At 44.4% G+C, this 25,456-nt stretch overlaps 1 protein-coding gene across 1 annotated transcript in view; it reads left to right on the top strand.

Annotated features, from left to right (window-relative positions):
• LOC311109300 (guanine nucleotide exchange factor VAV3-like) overlaps positions 1 to 25,456 on the top strand; it is a gene marked incomplete at its 5' end in the record, with an annotated part of 49,302 nt that overhangs the window by 15,552 nt on the left and 8,294 nt on the right. The window contains 8 exons of the mRNA XM_084152133.1: positions 1,076 to 1,098; positions 2,197 to 2,230; positions 5,461 to 5,591; positions 8,094 to 8,159; positions 9,436 to 9,470; positions 14,757 to 14,873; positions 18,364 to 18,451; positions 18,966 to 19,095. Coding sequence (XP_084008259.1) covers positions 1,076 to 1,098; positions 2,197 to 2,230; positions 5,461 to 5,591; positions 8,094 to 8,159; positions 9,436 to 9,470; positions 14,757 to 14,873; positions 18,364 to 18,451; positions 18,966 to 19,095 — 624 coding nt within the window. The remainder of the gene's footprint in view (positions 1 to 1,075; positions 1,099 to 2,196; positions 2,231 to 5,460; positions 5,592 to 8,093; positions 8,160 to 9,435; positions 9,471 to 14,756; positions 14,874 to 18,363; positions 18,452 to 18,965; positions 19,096 to 25,456) is intronic.

The following is a 25,456-nucleotide window of genomic DNA, read 5'->3' on the forward strand; positions in this document are numbered from 1 at the left end:
GTGTGTGTGCAGATTGCAGCAAGGTGCCTGCTCCTGTTGGTGTTGGCATCACTCACAAGAAATCAGGTCAGCAGTGCAATAACACAGTCACCAGCCACACCTGAACACTAGCTTCCCTGAATAGATTAGTGTCATGCCATGGGGGGCTGGAGAAACTCACAATTGTTTCCCTAATTTCTCCCATTTAGAGATACACGTTAGTCCCTTTTACAGTGTTAGTAAGTAGAATGTACTTGGTTGCAGTATGTTATGTTGCAGCTATAATTTCACTACCAACTTGCTTGTTAAGCAGTTATTAATGCATGGCTGATGTTGGCTGAGTATCAATAGACATAGTAACCTCATCAACACATAGCAGGTATTACAGAAAAACAATAGAACACAATCACAACATCCATGGACAATCAGGAATGTGCATTGCAACAATGAATACTCTGCCTTGGAACACAGCGTTGTGCCTAAGTAACACCACTGTGCATTACGACACAGCGTTATGCTGCAGTTCTGTGGAGGTATGTGTTTACAGTACTCTGTCTCCAGGGTATTCTGCAGGTGAGGCTTGTTTACCTCAGGTCCCAGTTGGCTCTCTCTCCCTCTGCTCTGCGTTATCAGCCCTGTTCAGCGTTACTTTGTGTAACAGGTCAAAGTTTGTTCCAGAGCTGCCTGGCTGTCTGCTGTAGAGGGAGCGGGAGGAGGGAGGGGGAGGGGGAGGGGTACTTGTTGATGGGGTGTAGCCCGTCCCAGGGGAGCCAATGAACAAACAGAGAACAAACTCTCAGAGCAGAACAGTCGTCAGCCCTGCCCCCTGAAGTGGTTTACTCCAGACTCTTTACTCCTGTCAGGTACCTTCAGCACAGCACAACAAACCAATGAGTAAAAAGAGTAGACAGGACCGGGAGTTGCTTTCTGCTTCACTAATGAGAGAGTGCTTCTGCAGCGCTGGAACACTGTGTGTGTTAGAGAGTGTGTGTGTGTGTTGCGTAACAGTTTGTGTGTGTGATCGTGATTGTGTGTGTGGCTGTTATGCGTTCCCCTTGTAACCCACTCACCATGCCTGTTTTCAAACTCCTTTCAGATCCAGGCTCCTTCAGAACTCAGGTAAGACAGTGTGTGTGTTTGTGTCTGCTTTCCCTCTTCCAAAGTTCTGCTCTGTTCTGTTCTTACCCTTTGAAGACGTTCCCCTCTCTGTGGATATTGCCGAAGAAACTCCAATTGACTTTACTTATTTTAGCGTGAGCCGATAGATAGAGAATTCTTCTGTAGATGATTGGAGAGTTGTGAAGGCCAGGTCTTAGCGTATAACTGCAGCCCCCATGTGTTGCATTCCATTGCGTTTCCTCTTTCATACCTTTTCATGTTTAAAAAAATGCACGATAAGAAATGTATCAACTTTGGCAACTATTTTGAATGTTTTTTTAAGGTGGCTAAGATAGATTGTGATTATGTGATTCTGAAGGTTATAACTGGTGATGGAGGTTATAAATGGTGATGGAGTTGATGATGTATTATGCATAAAAATACATATTGGCTCAATGCATGCTATGTCTGTTTGCAGAGATAGCATTGGATGAAATATTCATTGTGTGTTTGCACAGCAGAGCAGGCATATTCATAGCATTACCCAACCGGTCCCTCCATATTCATCTCACTGCAACAAGATAAATCAGTTATTTAGCATGTAATGTTAGATAGAAATGCATTTACTGGTGATGCAATGCAACCCTACAGAGTATGACGTATTTAACCCATTTACCCTACAGCAGTGGGGAGGTTTGTGTGGGCCTGTAAAATTACCGTATATGAATTAAAGTTATCACATAATATATGTATGAGTTCCAACTGGAGGCAGGCCCCGTTTTCTCATCATGGCTGGTTTGTTTGCTTGCTACAGTATCTGGTCAGCTTTATTACATTGGAATACATCTCACTGTGTGCATGTCACAATGTACATATACAATTTATGTATGCATGTATGTGTATATGTATATATGTATGTATGTTAGGGATGTAATAGGTTAGGGAGAGGAAACATTAGGTTTACATCTCAATCTCTGTCTGAGCAAACCTGTGTTCCAGAATGCAGTGAGAGTTAACTTTTTTGGTAATTCTATGAAATGACTCATTGTGTGTATATGTGTGTGTGTGTGTGTGTGTGTCACAGTAGTTGATCATGGTGTCTGTTTTTTTCCATTGCAGGAAAAATCAGTGCACGGACGGCGATCAGATCCAGGTTAGTGCATTCTGAATACAACATGGTAATAACAGTCATCTTCTACCCACTGACCTCGGTCATATAATCAACGCACCCCCCCCCCCCCCCCCCCCTCTCTCGCTCTCTTTCTCTCTCTCCCCCTCTCTATAGGAATGCACCATGACATATTGCAAACTCTCAAATCAGAGACACACAGCTACATGAGGAGGAGGGTGTAAATTGCCTGTTACACTGTGGAAAATCCTTATTGACCCACCATGCAGTGAAATCAATAGGCACTTGATTGCTTGGGCCCTTATCATTTCATAATTGTCCACACTTGCATAGTTCTGTCTGCTCAAAGGTGAACTAACACAGGGTTTGTCCTTGTGTTGTTGGAAATGCATTTCATGCTCTGAGACTCGGTTCTCCTCACTGATAATTCTCACGTACTGGTGTCTGTGCCTGTTAGGGCAAGCTAACACACGTTACCCCGGACTCAATAGACTGTTTGCTGGAATCAGATACCGAGAGGAAAACAGAACAAAAGCAACCACTCAATCTCGCCCCGATGTCTACAGCAGAGTGGGGAATGTGTACTAGTGTGTCAGGGTGAAATAGGCCAGGTCAGGAGTGCTAGTGTAGGACAACCAGGAAATAACCAGTTAATGGCTGTGCAACAGTAAACAGGTCTAATAAACAGGTCTGAACCCAAACACACATAGTGTAGAAAGTTATCTCTCATCTGATAACTGGAGGAGGAACTAGAGTATAGTTATACTGTATGTCTGCATGGTTAACTTGATGAAGCATTATGATATGAGAGAGGATATGGTTATGATGGAACGACAGGTGTGTGTGTGTGTGTGTGTGTGTGTGTGTGTGTGTGTGTGTGTGTGTGTGTGTGAATGTGTGTGTGTGTGTGTGAATGTGTGTGCGTGTGTGTGAATGTGTGTGTGTGTGTGTGTGTGAATGTGTGTGTGTGTGTGTGTGTGTGAATGTGTGTGCGTGTGTGTGTCTCCCCTCATTATCTTCTATAATGGGATCATTAACATTTTAAAAGGGTTAGGAGAACCTGCACACACGCACACACACACACACATTCACACACACTCCATCAGGATGACGTCCACGGCATAGTGTTGAAGACATGGGGGTCTCCCTGGGTATATTGGGGTCTGTTGATTCATTAAGTTGCTCAGTGTGAAATGACCTCAGTTCAGTTCTGCCTCTGTACTGGTACTAACGCACAGCTACTCTGCTGGGAGGCAGTCTCTTTCTCAGTCTCTCCCTCAGTCTCTTTCTCAGTCTCTCCCTCAGTATTTCTCTCGGTCTCTCCCTCAGTCTCTCCCTCAGTCTCTCCCTCAGTCTCTTTCTCAGTCTTTCTCTCAGTATCTCCCTCAGTCTCTCCCTCAGTCTCTTCCTCAGTCTCTCCCTCAGTCTCTCCCTCAGTATTTCTCTCGGTCTCTCCCTCAGTCTCTCCCTCAGTCTCTCCCTCAGTCTCTTTCTCAGTCTTTCTCTCAGTATCTCCCTCAGTCTCTCCCTCAGTCTCTCCCTCAATCTCTCCCTCAGTATTTCTCTCAGTCTCTACCTCAGTCTTTCTCTCAGTATTTCTCTCACTCTCCCCCAGTCTCTCCCTCAGTCTCTCCCTCAGTCTCTACCTCAGTCTCTCCCTCAGTCTTTCTCAGTCTCTCCCTCAGTCTCTCTCTCAGTCTCTCCCTCAGTATATCTCTCAGTATATCTCTCAGTATATCTCTCAGTCTCTCCCTCAGTCTTTCTCTCAGTCTCTCTCTGTCTCTCCCTCAGTCTTTCTCTCAGTCTCTCTCTCTGTCTCTCTCTGTCTCTCCCTCAGTCTCTCCCTCAGTCTCTCCCTCAGTCTCTCTCAGTCTCTCTCTCAGTCTCTCTCTCAGTCTCTCCCTCAGTCTCTCTCTCAGTCTCTCCCTCAGTCTCTCCCTCAGTCTCTCCCTTTGGCCTTTTCACACCGCCCATTCACAACTATTCAGTTCTCACAAAATGCTTTATATTTCCAGAAAAATGTGCTCACCCTTCCCCAAATTATTCATTCCTATAAGATGAAGGATAATCAACCTCTCTCTTTTGTCATTCTCAAACTCCACTGCTTGGCTTTTGAAACTTTTTCATCTTTCAATCTCTTTCACTCTCTTTTCTCTCTCTCTCTTTTCTCTCTCTCTCTCTCTTCTCTCTCGCTCTCTCTCTCTCTCTCTCTCTCTCTCTCTCTCTCTCTCTCTCTCTCTCTCTCTCTCTCTCTCTCTCTCTCTCTCTCTCTCTCTCTCTCTCTCTCTCTCTCTCTCTCTCTCTCTCTCTCTCTGTCTCTCTGGTGTCTGTGGACTGTGGTGGAGGGGTTGCTATTTCCTCGGTTCTCTTCATGAGCAGCTGTGGGGAGAGAAAGGCATTGTCGTGCTTAATGGAAGATATCCTTTGTCTTGTGTGTGCGTGTGTGCATGCCGTTGGTGTGTGTGTGTGTGTGCGCTTATGTGTGTGTGTGTGTGTGTGTGTGTGTGCAGAAGCGACCGTGAGAGCCCAATCTTCAGCCCTGCTAGCTTTTCTAGTATTAAAGCACCCTCTCAGCTCACAGGAGAGCTTCAGTCCATCACCAAAGAGGCATCCCACAGCTATACAGACCATCTCCATCTTAGGCATAAGGATTAGAGATTTAGGGAGTGTTACTATCATAGACCCCCCCCCCCCTCCCCCCCTCTTCCCCAGGAACACAGGTACTTTAAAATACAGCTGCATCCCTCTCTCGTCGACCATCCATAATCTATTCTCCCCCATCCTCCTTTTTCTGTTTCTACTCTCTTTATAAGAGTCTGAGCTGTCTTCATCACCATGGAGTGAGAAACACAACGATGTGTGGTGGATTGTAAACACACTCTGTTCTTGTTTGAACTGAATCTCCTTAGATACAAACACAATTGAGCAGATATTGCCAAGCATATGGTTCTATTCATTCTATTCTACTCTGTTGGAATCTACCTGGCTTTTGTTTTACCTTTGGATAACAAAAACGCTTGATGACTGGAAAATTGGACAATAGCACATGCGATGTTACCAAGACTCAAGGATAAAGCTATTGTTTCATACCTTTAGATTGCTTGGTCATAGATGGATGGTTGGTATGGTGACAAGCGGGAGGGTGGCAAAGGTGCATTGTTTTGCTTTCTGATCTGCACACGCACCCTTATAGATTAATATGAACACACACACACACACTCACACTGAAATTGTGGTTGTGTTTTCTCTCTCAGGGTTACCTAAGATGTTGGTGACCAGGAACTATTTTGGTGTGCCAAGTCCCATATGTGGCCCACCCCTCAACATCCAGCAAGGTGACATCATCGAGCTAGTCTGTGCCGATCTACACAGCTCCTGGTGGCAGGTGAGAGAGACGTGTGTGTGCGTGTGTGTGTGTGTGGCTGGTGAAGTGTCACTTCTCTCCACCATTACATATTACCTCACTCCTCTTGATCAAATCATGTACAAACAATTTCAAATGAAACTAAATGAATTGTTTTGTTTAATCAGTGAATCATATGCACCATTGTGTAAACTGAAACATTAAGCCCTGCCCTGACCAGTGACATAACATTGTTGTGTACCAGCACTGTGCAGGTACACCTATTGAAAGACACACCTATTAGACTGGGACAATAACTAAATGGAAGGAAAGCTGTCATTCTATTTAGTATATAGCAACAAGTGTAAGTCTTCTTTCTGTTTAAGATTTCTGTTTAATTCTCACAATATTCAGTAATCAACATGGGTCTTATTGATTTTCTTAGACTGGATTGTTTTGTTTGGCAGTTTATTCTAATCTGACTGTGCCTCTGCACTGTGTGACTCCAGTGTGACTCCAGTGTATATCTAGCTGCATTGTCTGTCTGTCACACACTGCTAAGGATGACTGCACATGAAACACTGGCTAATCCACTGCTTTGTTAATTGTTGAAACTGTTGTTACAAGCTGTAGGTTTCAGCGAGGCATTTTTACAGCAACATTGACGAGTTCTTGTAAACACGGGGGGTACACAGGGAGACATAACACCCTGACAACAGATGTGTTGGCACTGAACATTTCACCATGTTGTCAGGTGGGGGAAGTCTTATAACACACGTACGCACAAGCACATTTTTCCATGATGCGTCTTTAATCTGGGAGAACAATAACAGGCCTCCAGGAGCACGCCAGATTAGGGTGTGGGCATCACCGCCTTTGTGTACAGCTTACCCTGCCAATGTGTGTTTTTGTGACTTTCCAAACCAAACAGAGGCACATGCCCATTCAGACACCTTCCAGCTCTGTGTTTGTGTGTTTTGGGCTAGCTGGCTGGCTTGTTTGCTGGCTGGCTGGCTGGATGGCTGGATGGATGGCGTTACAACAGCAGCAGCAGGGAGGACGGCTATTTGCTATTTCTGCTGTCTGCTCTGGCTCTGCCTAAGTCCACTGGGGCCTAGAAATAGAAGCGCTCTCTCTCTCTCTCTCGCTCTCTCTATCTCTCTCTCTCTCCCTTCCCATCCCTCCCCTCTTTCTCACACCTTCCATTTTCACCTCTCTCCCACTTCCTTTCTCTCTCTATGGACTGGCCTGTGTTCAGTCAGACATACTGGAGTCAGAGACACTAGGTGTGATAGCCCAGGCTTTTCAGCACTGTCACTTTGCTGGCACAGCCTCACTATAGCTGGCATAGGCTGGGAGGAGTGGGCATGTGTGTGAGTGTGCGTATGTGTGTATTTTTGTGTGTGTGGTGAGCGTCATTTTTGATATTCACACAGATTCATCTCTAGCATGCAAATTTTGTTTAATGCTATTTCGGGGGAGGTGTACCGCCAAGCAGTGGACAATCACCAATACCTTAGCTGTTGAATGAGAGTTATATATTTATCATTTAATATATTTAATTTGATATTGTGTAAAAAATTACATCTTTACATCATCACCTTTAGGTTACTTCATCTCTGTGACAGCAGACCGAATTACTGAATGCTCATTATTCATCACCGTGGTAACCAGCAGACCATAATTCCTGTGCTGGTGCTAGATTAATATAATCGATCACTGTAATTTCATTTCCCCCCCTTGGCTTGCGTCTGTTTACTCTAACAGGGTTAAGGCTTGATGATTATCACAACACTCATCAGAGCCCCATAACCAATAGCAGAGCTTTCCAAGAGCACTGATAAAATGTGATTAGGCTAACTGTATCAGGGGCGCTTCAGGAGCGCAGGCCTAACAAAATCAGATGGGCCCAAGTGTGGGAGGAAGAGGCTCAGATGTGCTATATCTATGTGTGTGAAAGAGCCTGAAAGAGAATAGAAAGAAAGTGGGAGATTAGGCAGGGAAACGTGGCACACGCGCACACACACACACACACACACACACACACACACACACACACACACACACACACACACACACACACACACACACACACACACATGTTAAATCAGCCAATGAGTCTGCATTGTATTACAGGCTACTAGACTCCCTTCGAGTCATTACCAGTGGGAGAGAAGAAAGTCCTCAGTCTCAGCTGTTCCTTAACTCAACTCTCTCCATGAGCGATTATTTAAACAATAATTAACTATGCCTGTAAATCTGCTCTGCGTTGCTGACCGAATTGTTGCTAAATTACAAGAAGTCACCCAGCCGAATGTAACGCAATTATCTCTCTCTCTCCCTCCCTCGTTTTCCCTCTGTGTCTCTCACTCTCTCTCTCTCTGTCTCTCTGTCTCTCTCTCTCTCTGTCTCTCTCTCTCTCTGTCTCTATCTCTCTCTCTCTCTCTCTCTCTCTCTCTCTCTCTCTCTCTCTCTCTCTCTCTCTCTCTCTCTCTCTCTCTCTCTCTCTCTCTCTCTCTCTCTCTCTCTCTGCTATGGTTTCAGGGCAAAATTCTGACGACGAGAGAGGTTGGCTTCTTTCCAAGCGACGCCGTGAAGCCGTGCCCATGTGTAAGCTAAGCACTCAGCACTGTGTTGTCCTAGCAGTAGAGTAGACACTCGGGTGGGTAAGCAGGCAGATGAACATATTCTTCCAGGTGGTGAGATGATTGTTAGGCAGTTTATCTTTGTGGAAATTGTAGGTGATTTTACCTGATTATGTTTAAAGAAGATAATACATGTAGCTTTAACTGCAGTATTTAATTTAACAGTTGGATTAAAAAAGACAGTTTAGATACTTTACTGTGTAATTTCACATTTCTTACCTTGATGATGAGTTGACTATTTAAATCAGCTGTGTAGTGCTAGTGCAAAGAACTTGCAACCCTTGTGGTCCCCAGGACCGAGTTTGGGAAATGCTTTCCTCTATTACTAAATGCATTTGAAACATTTACTAGTAAAACTATATTTTGTGCATTTTGAATTATAACTTTATGTCTTGATTTTATAATCATGTTCCTTCAGAATTCACATTGCTGTAATGTGTCTGTTCTTAGTCAGACAAAATTACATTTACATTTGACATTTTAGTCATTTAGCAGACACTCTTATCCAGAGCGACTTACAGTTAGTGAGTGCATACATTATTTAAATTTTTTATTTTTTTTTATACTGGCCCCCCGTGGGAAACGAACCCACAACCCTGGCGTTGCAAGCGCCATGCTCTACCAACTGAGCTCAGCAGCTCATCGATGGACTTTTACAATGACACAGAGCAGATGACCTATAGTGCTATCTGAATGCTTACACCATCATAAAGATAACAAATACATTATCCTACTTCATTAAGGTCATAAGAACCACCAAACCACCTGTTTACAACAAAACCCAAACATGACGTTAAACGTATCTAGGGTAGCCGGGACTACCGCCAAAAAAGAGACTACAGTTGACTTAGTTTGCCAATAGGGGAAAATACATTATTTACTGACTTAGATGGATGAAATAGTGAGATTCAGGTTGGGTGGGATTCGTGGGAATGAAAGAACAATGGTTCACATGTTTCTCTCTCTCTCTTACTCTCTCTCTCTCTCTCTCTCTCTCTCTCTCTCTCTCTCTCTCTCTCTCTCTCTCTCTCTGTATCTCTCTCTGTATCTCTCTCTCTGTATATCTCTCTCTGTATCTATCTCTCTGTATATCTCTCTCTGTATCTCTCTCTGTATCTCTATCTCTCTGTATCTCTCTCTCTGTATCTCTCTCTGTATCTCTCTCTCTGTATCTCTCTCTCTGTATCTCTCTCTCTGTATCGCTCTCTGTATCTATCACTGTCTCTCGTCTTTACCCCCAGGTCCCCAAACCTGTCGACTACTCCACACAACCCTGGTATGTTCACGTTCGCCTGGTCCTCACCAAACTTGAATACAAAAATGCATGATAATGACCTCAAGTTATCATACCATTAATTGTAACAGTAGCACATATGGTGGAGCATTACAAGTAGTTTATCAACCTTTCAGAATAAATATGTGGTTGTTAGGTCATGTAGGCTGTAGTTTAGTAAAATCATTATTTGTGAGTGTAGGGTAGACAGTTTGGTAGTTTTTCTGTCATTAGATGTTGCCTGTGTATACCTGTGTGTTTCTCTGCATATCTAACCTCCCTATTCAATTGAATACTACTTTATTTATCTCCTGAGGGGCAATTACAAGTATCATACTGTACGTGCTACCTGTGTAGAATATAGTAATGGCGCCAGAGGGGATGGCTGCCGTTTTATGGACTCTTAACCAACCGTGCTATTTTGTGTGTTTTTTCGCATTGTTTTTAACTTATTTTGTACATAATGTTGCTGCTACCATCTCTTATGACCGAAAAGAGCTTCTGGACATCAGAACAGGGATTACTCACCTTGAACTGGACGAATAATTTTTATTTTATGAAAGAAAATGAGATATCGCGGAAGGAGATCGGGGTGCTTGGTAAGGAGCAGGCAACGAGTGGCTAATCTGCCTTTGCCATCGATACTATTGGCCTACTTACAATCGCTTGATAATAAAATGGACGAACTACAGGCACGAATATCCTACCAACGGGACATTAAAAACTGTAATATCTTATGTTTCACCGAGTCGTGGCTGAACGATGAGATGAATAACATACAGCTGGCGGGTTATACACTGTATTGGCAGGATAGAACAGCAGCCTCTGGTAAGACAAGGGGTGTCGGTCTATGTATATTTGTAAACAACAGCTGGTGCACGATATGTAAGGAAGTCTCAAGGTTTTGCTCGCCTGAGGTAGAGTATCTCATGATAAGCTGTAGACCACACTATCTACCAAGAGAGTTTTCATCTATATTTTTCGTAGCTGTCTATTTACCACCACAAACCGATGCTGGCACAAAGGCCGCACTCAATGAACTGTATACGGCCATAAGCAAACAGGAAAACGCTCATACAGAGGCGGCTCTCCTAGTGGCCGGGGACTTTAATGCAGGGAAACTTAAATCCGTTTTACCTCATTTCTGCCAGCATGTTAAATGTGCAACCAGAGGGAAAAAACTCTAGACCACCTTTACTCCACACACAGAGACGCATACAAAGCTCTCCCTCGCCCTCCATTTGGAAAATCTGACCATAATTCTATCCTCCTGATTCCTGCTTACAAGCAAAAACTAAAGCAGGAGCACCAGTGACTCGGTCAATAAAAAAGTGGTCAGATGAAGCAAATGCTAAGCTACAGGACTGTTTGCTAGCACAGACTGGAATATGTTCCGGGATTCTTCCGATGGCATTGAGGAGTACACCACATCAGTCACTGGCTTCATCACTAAGTGCATTGCGACGTTGTCCCCACAGTGACTGTACGTACATACCCCAACCAGAAGCCATGGATTACAGGCAACATCCGCACTGAGCTAAAGGGTAGAGCTGCCGATTTCAAGGAGCAGGACTCTAACCCGGAAGCTTATAAGAAATCCAGCTATGCCCTCCGACAAACCATCAAACAGGCAAAGCATCAATACAGGACTAAGATCGAATCGTACTACACCGGCTCAGACGCTCGTCGGATGTGTTAGGGCTTGCAAACTATTACAGACTACAAAGGGAAGCACAGCTGCGAGCTGCCCAGTGACACGAGCCTACCAGACGAGCTAAATTACTTCTATGCTCGCTTCGAGGCAAGTAACACTGAAACATGCATGAGAGCATCAGCTGTTCCGGATGACTGTGTGATCACGCTCTCCGTAGCCGATGTGAGTAAGACCTTTAAATAGGTCAACATTCACAAGGCCGCAGGGCCAGACGGATTACCAGGACGTGTACTCTGAGCATGCGCTGACCAACTGGCAAGTGTCTTCACTGACATATTCAACCTCTCCCTGTCTGAGTCTGTAATACCAACATGTTTCAAGCAGACCACCATAGTCCCTGTGCCCAAGAACACTAAGGCAACCTGTATAAATGACTACCGACCCGTAGCACTCACATCTGTAGCCATGAAGTGCTTTGAAAGGCTGGTCATGGCTCACATCAACACCATTATCCCAGAAACCCTAGACCCACTCCAATTTGCATATCGCCCCAACAGATCCACAGATGATGCAATCTATATTGCGCATCACACTGCCCTTTCACACCTGGACAAAAGGAAAACCTACAGTGGGGAGAACAAGTATTTGATACACTGCCGATTTTGCAGGTTTTCCTACTTACAAAGCATGTAGAGGTCTGTAATTTTTATCATAGGTACACTTCAACTGTGAGAGACGGAATCTAAAACAAAAATCCAGAAAATCACATTGTATGATTTTTAAGTAATTAATTTGCATTCTATTGCATGAGATAAGTATTTGATCACCTACCAACCAGTAAGAATTCCGGCTCTCACAGACCTGTTAGTTTTTCTTTAAGAAGCCCTCCTGTTCTCCACTCATTACCTGTATTAACTGCACTTGTTTAAACTTGTTACCTGTATAAAAGACACCTGTCCACACACTCAATCAAACAGACTCCAACCTCTCCACAATGGCCAAGACCAGAGAGCTGTGTAAGGACATCAGGGATAAAATTGTAGACCTGCACATGGCTGGGATGGGCTACAGGACAATAGGCTTGGTGAGAAGGCAACAACTGTTGGCGCAATTATTAGAAAATAGAAGAAGTTCAAGATGACGGTCAATCACCCTCGGTCTGGGGCTCCATGCAAGATCTCACCTCGTGGGGCATCCATGATCATGAGATAGGTGAGGGATCAGCCCAGAACTACACGGCAGGACCTGGTCAATGACCTGAAGAGAGCTGGGACCACAGTCTCAAAGAAAACCATTAGTAACACACTACGCCGTCATGGATTAAAATTCTGCAGCGCACGCAAGGTCCCCCTGCTCAAGCCAGCGCATGTCCAGGTCCGTCTGAAGTTTGCCAATGACCATCTGGATGATCCAGAGGAGGAATGGGAGAAGGTCATGTGGTCTGATGAGACAAAAATAGAGCTTTTTGGTCTAAACTCCACTCGCTGTGTTTGGAGGAAGAAGAAGGATGAGTACAACCCCAAGAACACCATCCCAACCGTGAAGCATGGAGGTGGAAACATAATTCTTTGGGGATGCTTTTCTGCAAAGGGGACATGACGACTGCACCGTATTGAGGGGAGGATGGATGGGGCCATGTATCGCGAGATCCTGGCCAACAACCTCCTTCCCTCAGTAAGAGCATTGAAGATGGGTCGTGGCTGGGTCTGCCAGCATGACAACGACCCGAAACACACAGCCAGGGCAACTAAGGAGTGGCTCCGTAAGAAGCATCTCAAGGTCCTGGAGTGGCCTAGCCAGTCTCCAGACCTGAACCCAATAGAAAATCTTTGGAGGGAGCTGAAAGTCTGTATTGCCCAGCGACAGCCCTGAAACCTGAAGGATCTGGAGAAGGTCTGTATGGAGGAGTGGGCCAAAATCCCTGCTGCAGTGTGTGCAAACCTGGTCAAGACCTACAGGAAACGTATGATCTCTGTAATTGCAAACAAAGGTTTCTGAACCAAATATAAAGTTCTGCTTTTCTGATGTATCAAATACTTATGTCATGCAATAAAATGCAAATTAATTACTTTAAAATCATACAATGTGATTTTCTGGATTTTTGTTTTAGATTCCGTCTCTCACAGTTGAAGTGTACCTATGATAAAAATTACAGACCTCTACATGCTTTGTAAGTAGGAAAACCTGCAAAATCGGAAGTGTATCAAATACTTGTTCTCCCCACTGTATGTGAGATTGCTATTCATTGACTACAGCTCAGCGTTCAACACCATAATGCCCTCAAAGCTCATCACTAAGCTAAGGACCCTGGGACTAAACACCTCCCTCTGCAACTGGATCCTGGACTTCCTGATGGGCCGCACCCAGGTGGTAAGGGTAGGTAACATCACATCCGCCACGCTGATCCACAACACTGGGGCCCCTCAGGGGTGCGTTCTCAGTCCCCTCCTGTACTCCCTGTTCACTCATGACTGCATGGCCAGGCACGACTCCAACACCATCATTAAGTTTGCCGATGACACAACAGTGGTAGGCCTGATGACCGACAACGACGTGACAGCCTATAGGGAGGAGGTCAGAGACCTGGCCGTTTGGTGCCAGGACAACAACCTCTCCCTCAACGTGATCAAGACAAAGGAGATGATTGTGGACTACAGGAAAAAGAAGAGGAACGAGCAAGCCCCCATTCTCATCGACGGAGCTGTAGTGGAGCAGGTTGAGAGCTTCGAGTTCTTTGGTGTCCACATCACCAACAAACTAACATGGTCCAAGCACACCAAGACAGTCGTGAAGAGGGCACGACAAAACCTATTCCCCCTAAGGAGACTGAAAAGATTTGGCATGGGTCCTCAGATCCTCAAAAGGTTCTACAGCTGCACCATTGAGAGCATCCTGACTGGTTGCATCACTGCCTGGTATGGCAACGGCTCTGCCTCCTACCGCAAGGCACTACAGAGGGTAGTGCGTACGGCCCAGTACATCACTGGGGCCAAGCTTCCTGCCATCCAGGACCTCTATAGTAGGCGGTGTCAGAGGAAGGCCCTAAAAATTGTCAAAGACTCCAGCCACCCTAGTCATAGACTGTTCTCTCTGCTACCGCACGGCAAGCGGTAACGAAGCGCCAAGACTAGGTCCAAGAGGCTTCTAAACAACTTCTACCCCCAAGCCATAAGACTCCTGAACATCTAATCAAATGGCTACCCAGACTATTTGCACTGCCCGCCACTCTTCTTTTACGCTGCTGCTACTCTCTGTTTATTATCTATGCATAGTCACTTTAATAACTCTACCTACATGTACATATTACCCCAATTACCTCGACTAACCGGTGCCCCCGCACATTGACTCGGTACCGGTAACCCCTGTATATAGCCTCGCTATTGTTATTTTTACTGCTGCTCTTTAATTATTTGTTACTTTTATTTCGTATTATTTTATAATTATTAATTGTATTATTATTATATATATATATTTTTGGTATTCTTTCTTAAAACTGCATTGTTGGTTAAGGGCTTGTAAGTAAGCATTTCACTGTAAGGTCTACACCTGTTGTATTCGTGCATGTGACAAATAAAATGTGATTTTATTTTATTTATATACAGTTCTGTAACCTGTCAGTGCTTCCTGGACTGTAGGTTTGCTGGGCCCATGGAGAGACTTCAGGCTGAGGCAGAACTGATCAACAGAGGGAATAGCACCTACCTGGTCCGCCACCGAAGCCGCGAGTTCACAGAGTACGCCATCAGCATTAAGTAAGTGAGCAGCACAGTACAGCATACACAGCACGGTACAGTACAGCCCAGCCCAGTACAGCACAGTACAGCACAGCCCAGTACAGCACAGCACAGTACAGCACAGCACAGCACAGTACAGTACAGTACAGTACAGCACAGCCCAGTACAGCACAGCACAGTACAGCACAACCCAGTACAGCACAGCACAGTACAGCACAGCACAGCACAGTACAGTACAGTACAGCACAGCACAGTACAGCCCAGCCCAGTACAGCACAGTACAGCCCAGTACAGTACAGCACAGTACAGCACAGTACAGCACAGCACAGCACAGCACAGCACAGTACAGTACAGCACAGTACAGCACAGCCCAGTACAGCCCAGTACAGCACAGCACAGTACAGCACAGCACAGCACAGTACAGTACAGTACAGTACAGTACAGTACAGTACAGCACAGCACAGCACAGTACAGCCCAGCCCAGTACAGCACAGCACAGCACAGTACAGTACAGCACAGCACAGTACAGTACAGCACAGCACAGTACAGCCCAGCCCAGTACAGCACAGTACAGCCCAGTACAGTACAGCACAGTACAGCACAGTACAGCACAGCACAGCACAGCACAGTACAGTACAGTACAGTACAGTACAGCACAGTACAGCCCAGTACAGTATAGTACAGCACAGCCAAGTACAGCACAGCCCAGTACAGTACAGCACAGTACAGCACAGTACAGCTCAGTACAGCACAGCACAGCACAGTACAGCACAGTACAGCCCAGCCCAGTACAGCACAGTACAGTACAGCACAGTACAGCCCAGTACAGTATAGTACAGCACAGCCAAGTACAGCACAGCCCAGTACAGCACAGCACAGTACAGTACAGTACAGCACAGTACAGCATAGCACAGTACAGCACAGCGCAGTACAGCATAGCACAGTATACACAGCACAGTACAGCACAGTACAGCACAGCACAGTACAGTATACACAGCACAGTCACACTTTGCAAATAGTCCTCTTAAAGCTTACATGAATCATTAGTCACACAGGAGAATACCATACCCTTCCTCTACTGTCAGTGCTGGTTCAGTCCTACCATTAACTCTCTGCACAGACTGTACTGTTTGTTGCTCTGCTCTGGTTAAGAGCATTGGCTAAAGGATGGCATTGGACAATACATGCATTGAAAAGTGACTTACGAAATAACTACAACAATGAGGTGAGACGTGCAGGAGTAACGATTCTGATAAGTGAGTGCTACAGTACAGTGGTATTTGTTTTACATGCTGTGTAGCATTGCTGCAAACACATTTAAACTACACGCGAGGTAGATGGGAAAATAACACTTTTGCGTGTTATCACTGTATCATTTCAGTCACCCCAAGCTGTAGATAGACAGATTACGGTACTGTATGTTCAGACAGGTTGGAACATGCCAATGATATGCAGCGTCAAAAAATAAGATGTTTTATTGTCACATACTCCGGATAGGTGCAGTGTTGTTTTACAGGATCAGCCATAGTAGTACGGCTCCCCTGGAGCAAATTAGGTTTAAGTGCCTTGCTCAAGGGCACATCAACATATTTTTCACCTTGTCAGCTCGGGTATTCAAACTAGTGATCTTTCGGTTACTGGCCCAACGCTCTAACCGCTAGACTACCAGCCGCCCTAGGCTACTAGGCTACCCGCCGCCGTTTCTGTCCCAGGTTGGGTTGCAACACTCCTTCCCTGAAGGGAGCCGGTAGAGCTGAGAGAGAGGGAGAGAGAAAGAGAGAGAGGGAGAGAGAGAGAGAGAGAGAGAGAGAGAGAGAGAGAGAGAGAGAGAGAGAGAGAGAGAGAGAGAGAGAGAGAGAGAGAGAGAGAGAGAGAGAGAGAGAGAGAGAGAGAGAGAGAGAGAGAGAGAGAGAGAGAGAGAGAGAAGGAGAGCTGCTCTGAGAGGCTGCTTGAAACGTTCCCTTCAACTCCACTTAATTCATCTCCTCCTTTTTTCCTCTCTTACGAAAGCAGAGCTTTTCAATGCCTTCAAGTTCCACCAGAGCTGAAGTCTTAATTGCTTGCGTGTGAAGCATACTGCTGCAGCGCTAGTGAATAGACCCAGAGAGACTGTTATACAGCCTGCTCAAGGTTATTTAAACCATCACAAAGAAAACGAGAGAAAAAGAGAAAAAAGAAAACTCCACATCTGTGTGGAAACTACATTAAGAAAGTGTTTGAAACAGACAATGCCCTATCCTTGGCTCCCTCTGCATCACACTGCTGTGTTATTGAGGCCTTGCCGCCTTCCTTCCACAAGCTACAGCCACAAGACTCCAGCCAAGAGGGTCCAGTCAGTCTAAATTAAGCTCTGGCATTTCAGTGTACAATAGTCCCGTCACTGGGGTTTGTTTTGGTGCGTAGAATATGGATTAGGCCATATTATTGGGGGGATTACGGCTCTGAGAGTGAGATAAGAGGATAATAATAGAGATCAAGAGAGGAGAAGGCTTTCTTTGAGAGAGACAGACAAAGGGGGCTGACGCTATTGGCTCTGTGTCTCTATACCCTCCATACCCTCCCCTCCTCCCTGCCCCACTCTGCCCTGCTGAGACCCTCTAAATGGGGGCGACTGCCCTTCCATCAGCCCCCTCCCCTGGTCCCAAGGGGTAATGAGGAATGGTGCCCCTGTCTATCGACGTCTACACACGCACACACACACACACACACTCACTCACACACACCCCTCCCCATCACTCAGGTGTCAGAAACCCAAGTCTCAGAGCATTTCGTATGATATTTTACGTTTCGTATGGTATGTATTCATTTGTGGGTGTCCATCATCCATTTCGTATGATATGTTACAATTTACAGTTAGAATGATATGTTACAAATTTGTAAAACATACAATATATACGAATTTGAAAAACGTGTGATATGTTATGAATTCCAATTTGTTGTGGCTAATGTTAGCTAGGGGGTTAAAGCTAACTTTAGCTAGCTGGCTAACATTAGCTAGGTTATAGGGTTAGGGTTTAAGGTTAGGGTTAAGGTTAGGAATTAGGTTAAAGGGTTAAAGGGTTAAGGTTAGGTTTAGGATTAGGGGAAAGGTTAGCTAACATGCTAAGTAGTAGCAAAGTAGCTAAAAAGTAGTAAGTAGTTGAAAAGTTGCTAATTAGCTAAAATGCTAAAGTTGCCCATGCTGCAATTCAAACACGCAACTTTTGGGTTGCTAGACATTCGCGTTATATGCACACCCATCCACCCCTACCAACCACCCTCCTTTATAATTATTATTTATTAACCTTCTGTCTTATGTAACCATACCATTCGTAACATATCATAATAATTTCTTGTCCCTGGTTTACATTTAATATGTTACTTCTAGTCTATGAGACCAGGCTGCAGAAACCTTTGGGCCCAAGCATTACCATGGCAGCGTCCAGACCCCCCCCCCACCCTCCCTACTGGGGGATCGATCTCAATGATTACCAGAAAATTACACTCATCACTTATTCATGGCCCACAGGTACAACAATGACGTGAAGCACATCAAGATCCTGACCAGAGATGGCTGCTTCCACATCGCAGAAAACAAGAAGTTCAGGAGTATATTAGTGAGTCTGTTTCCGTTTTATAGACCACCTCTGCATTTCACACAAAAATAAATCACTCAGTGTTTCTTTAATTAAATGTCAAAACATGAATCTTATTTTGAGCCCCTTGCTGTGTGAAAATAGCTCTGATTAGTGGTGTGCTTTACATTACTGCCCGTAGGCCTTGTAGAGAATTATAGACAAGGATCGGTCCAGGGTGAATTGGATGTGTTCTTTGCCTTCTATTCACCCAGGATTGTGTTGCTTTTAGCTGCAGTTATAACATATTTTACTGTTAGTCCTCTGTAGGTGTATGCAGCTTTTATTTCACCCAAACCTTTAATCTTCATATTAAGTGAATCATTTTGTCGTTTTCATTTAATTGGCATTGGACAGAGGACATTTTAAAACAAATGTTGAATGATATAGAGCACATTACTATTTTTTCATAAATCATTTTCATGCCAATGGTGTTTTTGTGTGAGGCTATTTGGCTAACTGTGAGAATGTGTGTGTGTGTGCGTGTGTGTTACAGGAACTAATTGAATACTACAAACACCATTCATTGAGGGAAGGCTTTAGAAGCCTGGACACCACACTGCAGTTCCCCTACAGAGAACAGGAGAATGCTGCTATGCTCCACACCAACAGACCTGGAGGAAACAGTGAGTACAAAACAACACTACATACACAACACAACATGAACACGAACACAGCTCAACACTACGCTCTTAGAAAAAAAGGTGCTATCTAGAACCAAAAAGGGTTCTTCGGCTGTCCCCGTAGGAGAACCCTTTGGAGAACCCCTTTTGGTTTCAGGTAGAACCCTTTTGGTTCCAGGTAGAACCATTTGGGGTTCCATGTAGAACCCTTTCCACAAAGGGTTCTACATGGAACCCAAACAAGTTCTACCTGGACCTAAAAAGGATTCTACCTGGAACCTAAAAGGGTTCTCCTATGGGGACAGCCGCAGAACCTTTTTGGAACCATTTTTTTCTAAGAGTGTGCACATGAAGGCGCTCCTCCTTTAGGTCTGCTAGTCAGGACCTGCAAATAACAATCAAACTCTTCATCATTGAATTTCGGTTCCTTTCATGTGATGACTGCCTACCATGACGCCGAATAACACAAAGAACACTGAATACTAACCTCCCAGTAGATATAGCTAGCTACATTCATGCATGGTTTGGTTTTGGGTAAGCTCTTTGCTGAGACAGTGAAAATATGAATTATACTGTATACTGTTCTTTCTTTTGTCTAGAAAAGGGATGCAGGTCTAGTGGCAGTTCCAGAAGCAGGTTTGGTTGAAAGAAAATAAGAGTTTGTTATGAACAGTATCACAGAAACTTGCCTTAGAATGGTGTTGCTATGGCTGCGATAGCTGGCTGATAAGTCTTGGGTAAAGAGTGTGTGCTGGGTGACATTTCACTGTGAGCACAGCAACACACCTGGAGAGAGGACAGGTGTTTCACAGGATGATTATGATTGCTCCAATTTCAATCTCTCATTCAATCTGTCATTGGCAGATTTAATTAGCCATTAGCTGATCGTTTTTGTTGGTTAGAACATGTTGTATGACGACACAAATCACATTTTGAACAGTTTGTTTTGGAATAGTTGGATAGTGAAACTGGCAAGACATTGACTCAAAAATGTGTATTACAGTTGAAGTCGGAAGTTTACATACACCTTAGCCAAATACATTTAAACTCAGTTTTTCACAATTCCTGACATTTTATCCTAGTAAAAAGTCCCTGTCTTTATTTTAAGAATGTGAAATGTCAGAATAATAGTAGAGAGAATGATTTATTTCAGCTTTTATTTCTTTCATCACATTCCCAGTGGGTCAGAAGTTTACATACACTCAATTAGTATTTGGTAGCAACTTGGGTCAAACGTTTCGGGTAGCCTTCCACAACCTTCCTACAATAAGTTGGGTGAATTTTGGCCCATTCCTTCTGACAGAGCTGGTGTAACTGAGTCAGGTTTGTATGCCTCCTTGCTTGCATACGCTTTTTCAGTTCTGCCCACACATTTTCTATAGGATTGAGGTCAGGGCTTTGTGATGGCCACTCCAATACCTTGACTTTGTTGTCCTTAAGCCATTTTGCCACAACATTGGAAGTATGCTTGGGGTCATTGTCCATTTGGAAGACCCATTTGCAACCAAGCTTTAACTTCCTGACTGATGTCTTGAGATGTTGCTTCTATATATCCACATAATTTTCCTTCCTCATGATGCCATCTATTTTGTGAAGTGAACCAGTCCCTCCTGCAGCAAAGCACCCCCCACGGGGGGCCAGAATGAATAAAAATAAATAAAAAATGTATACACTCACTAACTGTAAGCACTAACTGTAAGTCGCTCTGGATGAGAGCGTCTGCTAAATGACAATTTTTTTTAAAAATAATGTTGCCACCCCCGTGCTTCACTGTTGGGATGGTGTTCTTCGGCTTGTAAGCGCTCCCCCTTTTTCCTCCAAACATAACGATGGTCATTATGGCCAAACAGTTATATTTTTGTTTAATCAGACCAGAGGACATTTCTCCATAAAGTACGATCTTTGTCCCCATGTGCAGTTGCAAACCGTAGTCTGGCTTTTTTATGGCGGTTTTGGAGCAGTGGCTTTTTCCTTGCTGAGCGGCCTTTCAGGTTATGTTGATATAGGACTCGTTTTACTGTGGATATACTTTTGTACCTGTTTCCTCCAGCATCTTCACAAGGTCCTTTGCTGTTGTTCTGGGATTGATTTGCACTTTTCGCACCAAAGTACATTCATCTCTGGGAGACAGAATCCGTCTCCTTCCTGAGCGGTATGATGGCTGCGTGGTCCCATGGTCTTTATACTTGCGTACTATTGTTTGTACAGATGAACGTGGTACCTTCAGGCGTTTGGAAATTGCTCCAAGGATGAACCGGACTTGTGGAGGTCTACAATTTATTTTCTGAGGTCTTGGCTGATTTCTTTTGATTTTCCCATGATGTCAAGCAAAGAGGCATTGAGTTTGAAAGTAGGCCTTGAAATACATCCACAGGTACACCTCCAATCGACTCAAATTATGTAAATTAGCCTATCAGAAGCTTCTAAAGCCATGACATCATTTTCTGGAATATTCCAAGCTGTTTAAAGGCACAGTCAACTTAGTGTATGTAAACTTCTGACCCACTGGAATTGTGATACAGTGAATTATAAATGAAATAATCAGTCTGTAAACAATTGTTGGAAAAATTACTTGTGTCATGCACAAAGTAGATGGCCTAACCGACTTGCCAAAAGTATAGTTTGTTAACAACACATTTTTGGAGTGGTTGAAAAACAAGTTTTAATGACTCCAACCTAAATGTATGTAAACTTCCGACTTCAACTGTATAAGCAAATAGTGTATAGTATCTGGCACTTTCCTTGGTTTGTGGACTGGTTTGTGGACTGATCTGTGGACTGGTGTGTGAACTGGTTTGTGAACTGGTTTGTGGACTGGTGTGTGGACTGGTGTGTGGACTGGTTTGTGAACTGGTTTGTGGACTGGTTTCTGAACTGATTTGTGGACTGGTTTGTGAACTAGTTTGTGGACTGGTTTTGTGGACTGATTTTGTGGACTGGATGGTTCTGAATCAGTTTCTAGTTCTAGTTTTAATAGAAGTGATTCTCAATCAGAGTCAGACTATAGTGGTGGTCCCTGTCAGTCAAAATGGTGTTAGGAGCACTGTGTTACTGTACATGATGAATACTGTATAGTCCTGTACTGCTGTTACAGCATGGATAAGAAGACAGCAGAGACAGAGGAGAAGTTGCATGTTGGATCCCAGTGGTGAGGAAGGGGTTAAACGCAGTACCGACGCCGGCAGCACACCCGCAGCACTGGAGCCTCTCTCTGGGGTTGATGGGAGTTTATGACGCATTGCAATCAGTGCTGAGATTAGATTTTATTGTAGCACCATATGTCACCGTGCGAAAAGCGCAAGAAAAACTCCCAGGATTCGCTGAAGGTCATGTTGCAAGTGCAGGGGAAACAAGACAGAAAAGAAAGGCAGATGATCACAGTGAGTCAGAAGCTGGATGCTGCATGTCTCACTTTTCATTTTGCTTGTCACTCAAATGTCTCACACAAACAACATTGAGGGAGGAAGGAAGGATGAAAAACAACTTGTCTCTCACTGAGAAAATTGAATTCCAACCTGTTTCTTTTCCCACTCTCTTTTTGTTGTCTCTCCTTCTCTCTCCTTCTCTCATCCTCTTTCCTCCTCTCTCCTTCTCTCTCCTTCTCTCATCCTCTCTCCTCCTCTCTCCTCCTCTCCTCTCCTCTCTTTCAATCTCATTCCCTCTCCTTCTCTCTCCTTCTATCCTCCTCTCTCCTCCTCTCTCCTCCTCTTTCCTCCTCTCTCCTTCTCTCTCCTTCTTTCTCCTTCTCTATCCTTCTCTCTCCTCCTCTCTCCTCCTCTCTCATCCTCTCTCCTCTCTCATCCTCTCTCCTCCTCTCTCTTTCTCTCCTCCTTCTCCTCCTCTCTCCCCCTCTCTCATCCTCTCTCCTCCTCTCTCATCCTCTCTCCCCCTCTCTCCTTCTCTCTCATTCTCTCTAAGGCCCCAACTCATAGAATTCAGCTCCCTTCTTTACTTGTAAATCACTCTTTTGTTTAGTTGTTCATTTCTACCAGTATGGCTGAAATGCTAATGCAGTTTATGTTGTGTTTTTGACATGACTCTGTTGTAAATATCTCAGAACCCTCCTGGTCCCTACTGATTTACACCATAATCAACCCTGGCAGCATCAGACTTCCCAGTTGGAAGATGGAATAAGCAGGATGGAATAATCAGGAAATCTGGGAATCCTCCAACCGGAATTTCTAGAAAACCAGGGAATTTGGGGAAAGTTACTGGAATTTACAACTTTAATCAACATTGTTGAGGGCCATAGCATCACTGTTGATCCATCACACATGGGTAATATGTAGGTTATTACCTGCATGATACAGTATGTGTCTAGTGGAAACATATTTCCTGCAGAGGAGAGAGAGATATAACCTACAGATATTAAAATGCTCATCAGATTTCTCCTCTGATCTTCCTCCCTGTGATAGAAACCAGGCTTGGCATTTAGTCTGTCAATGAGCTTCTCCTAATATGCATTTTTTGAGAATATGCTTACAAGAGTTGACCAGGGAGTCTGGTACTCTGGTTGGTGGTGTGTATGTTGCTTGCGTGCCCGCACACTCGTGTGTGTGTGTGTGTGTGTGTGTGTGTCTGATAATGACCTAACACAGCAGACAGTGGGTTGTTAGTATGGATAGGCAGCGGTGGCTCATGAATAAAATGTCTCTGTGTGGGGCTGTATAGCAGCAGTCGTTAGCCCTGTGACTGTGAGCAGGGTAAACATATTGCGTGGTTGACATCAGCTCTGTTGCATTGCTCTGGGCCTGCTGGTCAGATGGGGATTCATATGGTAGCAGGATGAGGACCAGGGCTGCCAGTGCGGATAGCAGGTGCATGGGGTGGTATTGTGCTTGAGAGGGGTAAACACACACACACATATGCAAGCGAGCTTGCATGCACATACACGCGCACACACACACAGGAAAGCACACACACGCAAACACACACATGTACAGTACCAGTCAAATGTTTGGACACACCTACTCATTCCAGGGTTTTTCTTTATTTTTATTATTTTCTACGTTGTAGAATAATAGTGAAGACATCAAAACTATCAAATAACACAAATGGAATCATGTAGTAACCCAAAAAGTGTTAAACAAATCAAAATATATTTTAGATTTTAGATTCTTCAAAGTAGCCACCCTTTGCCTTGATGACAGCTTTGCACACTCTTGGCATTCTCTCAACCAGCTTCATGAGGTAGTCACCTGGAATGCATTTCAATTAACAGGTGTGCCTTCTTAAAAGTTAATTTGTAGAATTTCTTTCCTTCTTAATGGGTTTGAGCCAATCAGTTGTGTTGTGACAAGGTAGGGGTGGTATACAAAAGATAGCCCTATTTGGTAAAAGACCAAGTCCATATTACGTCAAGAACAGCTCAAATAAGCAAAGAGAAATGACAGTCCATCATTACTTTAAGACATGAAGGTCAGTCGATCCGGAAGATTTCAAGAACTTTGAAAGTTTCTTCAAGTGCAGTCGCAAAAACCATCAAGCGCTATGATGAAACGGGCTCTCATGAGGACCGCCACTGGAAAGGAAGACCCAGAGTTACCTCTGCTGCAGAGGATAAGTTCATTAGAGTTAACTGCACCTCAGATTGCAGCCCAAATAAATGCTTCACAGAGTTCAAGTAACCGACACATCTCAACATCAACTGTTCAGAGACTACGTGAATCAGGCCTTCATGGTGGAATTGCTGCAAAGAAACCACTACTAAAGGACACCAATAAGAAGAAGATACTTGCTTGGGCCAAGAAACACGAGCAATGGACATTAGACCAGTGGAAATCGTCCTTTGGTCTGGAGTCCAAATTGGAGATTTTTGGTTCCAACCGCCGTGTCTTTGTGAAACGCAGAGTAGGTGAACGGAAGATCTCCGCATTTGTGGTTCCCACCGTGAAGCATGGAGGAGGAGGTGTGATGGTGTGGGGGTGCTTTGCTGGTGACACTGTCTGTGATTTATTTCGAATTCAAGGCACACTTAACCAGCATGGCTACCACAGCATTCTGCAGCGATATGCCATCCGATCTGGTTTGCGCTTAGTGGGACTATCATTTGTTTTTCAACAGGACAATGACCCAACACACCTCCAGGCTGTGTAAGGGCTATTTGACCAAAAAGGAGAATGATGGAGTGCTGCATCAGATGACCTGGCCTCCACAATCACCCGACCTCAAACCAATTGAGATGGTTTGGGATGAGTTGGACCGCAGAGTGAAGGAAAAGCAGCCAACAAGTGCTCAGCATATGTGGGAACTCCTTCAAGACTGTTGGAAAAGCATTCCAGGTGAAGCTGGTTGAGAGAATGTGCGAAGCTGTCAAGGCAAAGGGTGGCTACTTTGAAGAATCTAAAATCTAAAATCTATTTAG

The sequence above is a fragment of the Coregonus lavaretus genome, assembly GCF_964263955.1.
Source record: "Coregonus lavaretus genome assembly, chromosome: 34".
NCBI lineage: Eukaryota > Metazoa > Chordata > Actinopteri > Salmoniformes > Salmonidae > Coregonus > Coregonus lavaretus.